Raw genomic sequence first — 6,991 nt, 5'->3', positions numbered from 1 at the left:
GAGGGCAGGGGGGTGCGGGGACTGCGGCTGTAACGGGAACATGAGGGCAGTGGTTCACATGCGCTTCCAGCTTCCCCACGCAAAAAAAAAAACAAAAAACAAAGCAACTTCACATGCATGTGCTATCGGCATGTAGAAGAACACCCAGACTTCGGTGTCTCAATGATGGCACAGACAAGTTGTCATTAAAGGAATCAATATTGGTATAGCTGTATGATTTTTGGGACAACTGTAGGTGATTTTATGTAATAGGATTCACTGTCCTGTTCATCAGTTAAGAAAGCAAGGTTGCAGTTCATTATAACTGCTTGCTTTAGGACTACCAGAAGCACACAGGCATTTTTATTTTATACTTCCTGGAGTACAAATGTTATAACAAAAAATAAATAAGAGGTAAAATGATTTTTCTCCTGTGAGTTATAACAAAGCCATTTCTCCACAGATTTTTGTTGTTGTTGTTATAACATTAAAATTCCCAGGAAAAATAAAGTAAAAACTCAAAACGATTAGGTAGCGGTTGAAGAATAACATGCGTGCACCGCGGATATAATAAGTTGCTAAAACGTGTAAGCAGTTACCGATTGAGAGCATAAATATGTAGAAATTGAGGTTAGTGTGCTGCCTGCCTTGGTGTTTGTCTCTTTCAAAGGGTATCTGGTATCTAACCCTTTGAAAACTCAGCAGAAGCGCCAGGCTTCACGGGCTGCCTAAATTGTCAGCAGTTCTACGTCTGGTGAAGAAGAGAGCAACTTGCAATTAAGGACAGATATCCATTAATGAGAAATAGTGTATACACACATTTTAATAGCTTCACAGTAGTTAAGAAGTAATTTGGGGATATTACCCAAACCAGAGAAGTCAACATTTATTTCCTGAACCTAATGAGTACATATTTGCTATGGAGTTATAAATGTTTATTGCAGATTAACATCAGGTCCTGGCTATGGCAACCTTGTGGAAATATTTTCAGGTATATTTATGTCTGTGTGTACATATTTCATATAAATGATTTCAATCATGATTTGTTTGTTCTGTTTTTTTAGTTTTGGTGATGTGGTTTTATGTTTATCTCAATAGATTTATATTTCAGTGGTAATCTGCCCAGAGCAATTTTATTGCTGTTCCGCAGAATAGAACCTTAAATAAATAAATGCGTGTGTAAAATAAATATTATAGGAGTGAGATGGTAGGTAGGCCAGAGGTAGGTTCTCATCTGTGAAGAGATCTGGATTGAAGTGAGCTCATCTGTGAACAACAGACATGGTTATGGTATCTGGGATTTTTACAGACTTATGTGACCCTGGAACATGATTGCTATATTAACCCATAGTAAACTGTCACCTGATTACATTTCATTTGTAAGGGATTACTGTAAGGAAATGTGTCTGAAAAGAATCCAAACCAGTAGATAGATTATTTTCTAGGGGCAAAAGCTAGATTACTTTTGGTTATTTTTTCCCATTTTCTCCTCAAATTTTCCACCAAAAAATATGTTCCATGTTATGTAACAGAGATAATTTAATTAGTTTAATAATCAAAAGGGATTTTACATTCTTTGTTTATAGTTGGATTACATAAATGGATAGATAGATCAATAGCTATTAGAAATCCTTAACTAATTACTTTTCAAAAGCAACATTAATATTTATAACCCTGAGCTCATTAGATGGGTGGTGTAAAATATGAGATTATAAATAAATAAAATAAAATATCCCAGCCTTGGGGCTTCTGCCTGGTCTTTATAAAAGTCTAGGATTTAGTTCTTATAAAAACTATGAAATTGTGAAAAAGTGTAACTAAAATTAAGTAGTGGGGCATTACACAGGAAACAAGAAAGATGTGGAGGCCTTTGTTGGGAAAGTGAAATTAAATAGATTTTTTTTTAAAACATCTAAAGCATCAGTAAAAGTGCCTAAACATTTCTATAACACATTCCTGTAGCTGTTCAAACAAGGCATGTCTCTGAGGAAAAAAAGAAAGAAAACCCTAATTTAGTAGATGAGCAATGACTGAGACTTTTTCCTCCCAAGGGACTGAGAGTGCTACCTCCATATCTCCCTCGGCCTCACAAATTCTGGGGAGCAGAAACCAGGCCCAGGCCTGGAATGTCCACAAAGCAGCATGCAGCACTGTCCCTGAGTTGCCAACTGGAGAGAGAAAGGACTTGTTTATTGATCTTGCAAGGAATAATCCTTTTTAGAATGTTCTAAGACAAATGCATAAGAGAATTGTGCATTTGTGTAATCTGACCTGGGTCCTTTAGTCTATGACTGTAAGATCTACAGTATCTAATTAAGTTTTGGGGGTTTGGAGCTATGCTCAGTTATGCAGAAGACTCTGTGTTTAAAGCATTACATCCTATCATGTCTTGTGCCTTAACTTCAAAGCCAATAGCCTAGCTAAAAGGACAGTGTTTTGTCTGTAGTCTGAACTCAATCATTTCAAATCAGCCAGGGAAATAATGCACCGTAAGAATTCAAGGAATGAATCATTTCTAGCCAACATTACATTGATAATAGAACATAATTGCCTTTCTAGAGGGGCTGAGAGGCAGAATTACTATATACATAAAGAAGCAAAGATGCACAATTTAAAAGTGTCATTTTAAATAAGAATTTGATGCTCTCAGGTTATATCACTTGTCATCAAGTATGTAAAAATGGCACCCAGGCACTTCATAAGCATGACAAGCAAAAGAAAATATTTTTGTATGATAAAGTCAAATGTGACTGCTGCTGCTCCTGTCTAGTTTGTTTCAACAATATTTGTCATGTAGGGACAACATTGGATGTTGGATAAGAAACAATTTAACCAAACCTAGAAAGGAAAAAGATAAGGAGGAATGGCTTAAAATAATAAACTAAAGAAGTTCAGAATATATGTTTGCCATGGGAACAAAATAATTAATTGGAAATAAAATGTTTACTTCTCAAAGAGAAACGCTTAATAAATCTGTGAATTTTATTTTAGCTTTTTCTTTTCTTTTTGGCCCTGGAGTTTCCTCCTGCTCCCTTTCCTTCCAGCTCAACTGGAACCAGGAGTGAAATCTGGCATCATGAGCTTTCATTTCCAACTATTCAGAGTACCCTCTCTCATCGCCAGCACCATTTTAATGTCTCCAATTCATGTTAGTCATCACAATGGCAGTCTCCTTGGCCAGGGCAGGCCCGAACCATGGCTCCCTACATTGGACCCTGTGAATGGCCTCTAGGTGTCACCACTGGACAATGGCTGAGACTTCCTTCCCTCAGGGGCTGTAACAGTAACCCTGCCTCCATTGCATCTCCAGTTCAAACTAGCTCAGGGAGCAGAAGACCAGCCCAGGTCCCTCTGCAGGGCAGCACAGAACATTTACAGTGAGCCAGTCCTATTTTGTTTGAATTTTGATTGCTTCTTACTAAGCTTAACAATTAATTTGGTACCTTACATCAAGGAAATTAATTTTCAAGGCACATGCACACACACACACACTACACACACACAACATAAATTATCAAGGCAAAAAAGGAATATGAGTGCATTTAGATAACTTGAGCTTGCAAAAAAAAAAAAAAATCATAAGAACATAAGACTTGCCACACTGAGTCAGACCAAGGGTCTATCAAGCCCAGCATCCTATGTCTAACAGTGGCCAACCCAGGTCACAAGTTCTTGGCAGAATCCCAAGTGGTAGATAGTTTCCAAGCTGTTTATCCCAAGAATAAGCAGTGGATTTCTGCAACTCCTCCTTAAACATGATTTATGGACTTTTCCTCCAGCTACACTAACAGCTTTCACCACATCCTCTGTCAAGAATTCCAGAGCTAATTATGCATTGAACATTTTTTTCTCTCTTATTAGGTTTAAACATATTACCCAGTAACTTTATTGTGTGTCCCCTAGTCTTTGTACTTTTTGAAAGAGTGAACAACTAATTAACCTTTACTCATTCCATTCCACTCATTATTTTATAGACCTTTATCATATCTCCCTTCAGCCGTCTCTTCTCCAAACTGAAGAGTCCTAACCTTTTTAGCCTTTCCTCATAGGGGAATCGTTCCATCTCCTTTATCATTTTCTTCTCCCTTCTCTGTACTTTTTTTTTTTTAAATTAGATGATGTTCAAATATATTCATCCCATTATGGATGTGCCTTTTAATTAACTATCATTATTTTCCTTTATAAAGCAAACATTGCCAGTTTAAAACATTTACTGCAATTGATGTGAGCCAGGGATCAATGAGCAATGCAGGAACTGAGTCTTGGGACTAGACTGTTACTTTGCCCTGCGTTGTCTAACCAAAGACTCCTTAAGCCTCAGTTTTGACAAGTGCTGCTTCTGTTTCTCCTACCATTTCCTACAAATTAAAATGAGAGCACCACAAGACTCGTGAAGGAAATGAGTTATCTATCTAACGGATATGTTTTCACACAACGGAGTAAAGGTCCTAAATACTCAACACTATCAACCTTACTGCAACCTCCAAGCAGAAAATACATTTTCGTAAGTAGTGCGGGCATTCGGTATACCACATTTCACATATCTTTTCTACTTCGTCCTTCATGTTCAGCCCTCTTTGAATGTCCTGGGCACTTAATTTGCTTCTTTATACATCCCTTTGTTCTATCGCAACCGAGTACAATTTGTTTCAAACGTCTTTGGAAGATGCTTCAGTTAGCGAAGAGGAAAGACGAATTCCAAAGTCAGGAGCTGAATAAGTGTTTCTCTTGATTTTAAAGTGTATCATTTAAAAGGTTTCAGTCTATAACAACTGGCCTTAATATTTTTGTGCATCTTAAGTAGTATCTCACATAAGCCTGTGCATAGCTCTTTTAGACACAAGAACGCTGTTAGCATATTCTCCCTTGTTATACTGTTTGCAGTCGTTAGCCTTCAAGCCACTCTTGTCTCTTCTGATATTATCATGCCGTATATTGAAGCTCTGGTGATTAAGTAGGGTTTCAGTATTGATCGGATGGATCGAAGACGTCAGGCCACACGGTGCCCGTGGGAATCAGTCAATGAGACGAGTTCGCACAGTGACAGCACCGGCCAGATTGCAACCCTGCTGCGCTGTCCGCCCTCGGTGGTGCTGAACTGAGCCCTGCCGGCAGCTTCACCTTGAACACCGTCGGACAGCTTTTTCTTTTTATAGACGGCCTGAGTCTTGCACTGCCCCACTTGAAAATAAGGGACCATTAGCACCAGATACATGCCACGTTCAACCTGACCTAAGCTACTGCTTTGTGGCTGCTTTCTAGTTTCAAACATGCTCTATGATTTGCACATCAATGCGATTGCTAGAGTGGCACTTAAAAAATATGAAATTATTGCCCAGCGATTTGACCCGGAGGCTGTAGATGATTGGATTGCTCAAAGAATTCAGTGTGATCATCATGGCACTGAGATTTCGGAAGATAAAGGCATCGATGTTGAGAGACTGTGGGCATACAACATTGGTTTCGTCCCACAAGACACCACCAAACAAGGGGATATAGGAAATCATGGTCAGAATCCAGATGAAAATGCAGGTCCTGGCCACATTTGCCTCTGCTATTTTGTAAGTGGTGTTTAACTGCTCAAGTGTTCCCATACTCGATTTCTGTTTCCTCAGTATGACAATGATGCCAATGTAGGTGAACAAGGGCAAAAAAATAGCCAAAATGCAATTCGGAATGGTGACAAAAATCAAATAGTCAATGCAGAAAGGGCTGTAAAGGGTAGACATGTTGTCGAATGAGTCCAAACAATGCCATCCGGTAAGAGGCAAGCAACCAAAAATGATGGCCAAGGCCCAGTTTATCAAAGCTCCTGACAGAGTTTGCTTTCTGGAAACCCTGCACTTCATCCTCAGGCTGTCTGTCACTGCCAAATAACGTTCAATGGCAATGCCCACTAGATTATAGACAGTGGACAGTATGGAGATGACATAAAACACATAAGCTTTGAGAAGGCCAGAGGATCCTGTAATGGTGCTTTGTGGGTCTCTGATGAACAGCACGGCTATCCAAAGACCGGAGGAGCCTACCAGGATATCTGAGATGGCCAGATTGCAGAAAAGGATAAAAATAGAGCGATGCACAGCTCTGGAAGACACTATGGCGATGACTACTATAAGGTTGGATATTATGGACATCAAACCGATGGTCATCTGAGGGATTCCCAGAGCCAGGACTACATGTGAATTCCAGATGCCCGAGTCATTTTCACTTGTGCGGCTGCAGTTCAGAGTGGAGTTCATGATGGCAAATCCGAATTCAAACTTGAGTAGCAGGGAGTGGCGCCTTGTTCATTGCTAGGCAAAAGACTCAGGCCTCTCATTGCCTTTGCTGCTGCAAAAAAAACTGAGTGATTACCTGGCCCCTAAGTGTCAGCATTATAGCAGATTAAACGTTAACTATCTCTGGAGCTTTTTTTTTTTTTTTTTTTATTAGCAAAACAGGCGAATAGCAAAAGGCCTTTGGGTTGCTACGATGAGCCAGTGCTGGCAAACACTTAATAAAGACCTAACTCATTTTCCTACATCGGGGCTTATCAGGAAGCGAGTCTGTGTTTTCTACAGTGGAATAGGAGAAGAGCACAAATGAGTATTTGTTAATCTTATATCAGTAACCTTTAGCCAATAAGCAAACTCAAATGGGACTCAGGAGCTGGTTCTTTAAGAAGGATTTGCATGGTCATTGCCATTATCTTTCACAGAATATATATACTGTACATTCAATTCGAAAAGAAAATATTTAAGCATTAGGTGTGGTAGTTACATGACTAGTGTATGGATCAGATATGGGGGAACAGCAGCTGAGTGTGGAAATCCTTATGCAAGAGCGAATGGCCTTTATTTTCTAGCCATGCAAAAAATTAAAAACTGGAAGATGTGAACATTTTCACTTGTCTCAGATTCACAACCAAACCAACAAGTAAGAAAATAATTGCAGAGCAATTCCAGTGAGTGTTTTTTTTTCTTTAAACTTTTGCTCTCTCTTCCTCCTCAGTGATGGTAAACTGAAGTGT

At 39.2% G+C, this 6,991-nt stretch overlaps 1 protein-coding gene across 1 annotated transcript; it reads right to left on the bottom strand.

Annotated features, from left to right (window-relative positions):
* Window positions 1–5,243: 5,243 nt before the first annotated feature.
* LOC115097593 (lysophosphatidic acid receptor 1-like) lies at window positions 5,244–6,221 on the bottom strand. Its single transcript, XM_029613531.1, has one exon. It carries the CDS (start codon window positions 6,219–6,221, stop codon window positions 5,244–5,246), a length of 978 nt encoding a protein of 325 aa, XP_029469391.1.
* Window positions 6,222–6,991: the final 770 nt, after the last annotated feature.

The sequence above is a fragment of the Rhinatrema bivittatum genome, chromosome 8, assembly GCF_901001135.1.
Source record: "Rhinatrema bivittatum chromosome 8, aRhiBiv1.1, whole genome shotgun sequence".
Taxonomy (NCBI): domain Eukaryota; kingdom Metazoa; phylum Chordata; class Amphibia; order Gymnophiona; family Rhinatrematidae; genus Rhinatrema; species Rhinatrema bivittatum.
This window is presented reverse-complemented; position numbering and strand designations above follow the sequence as displayed.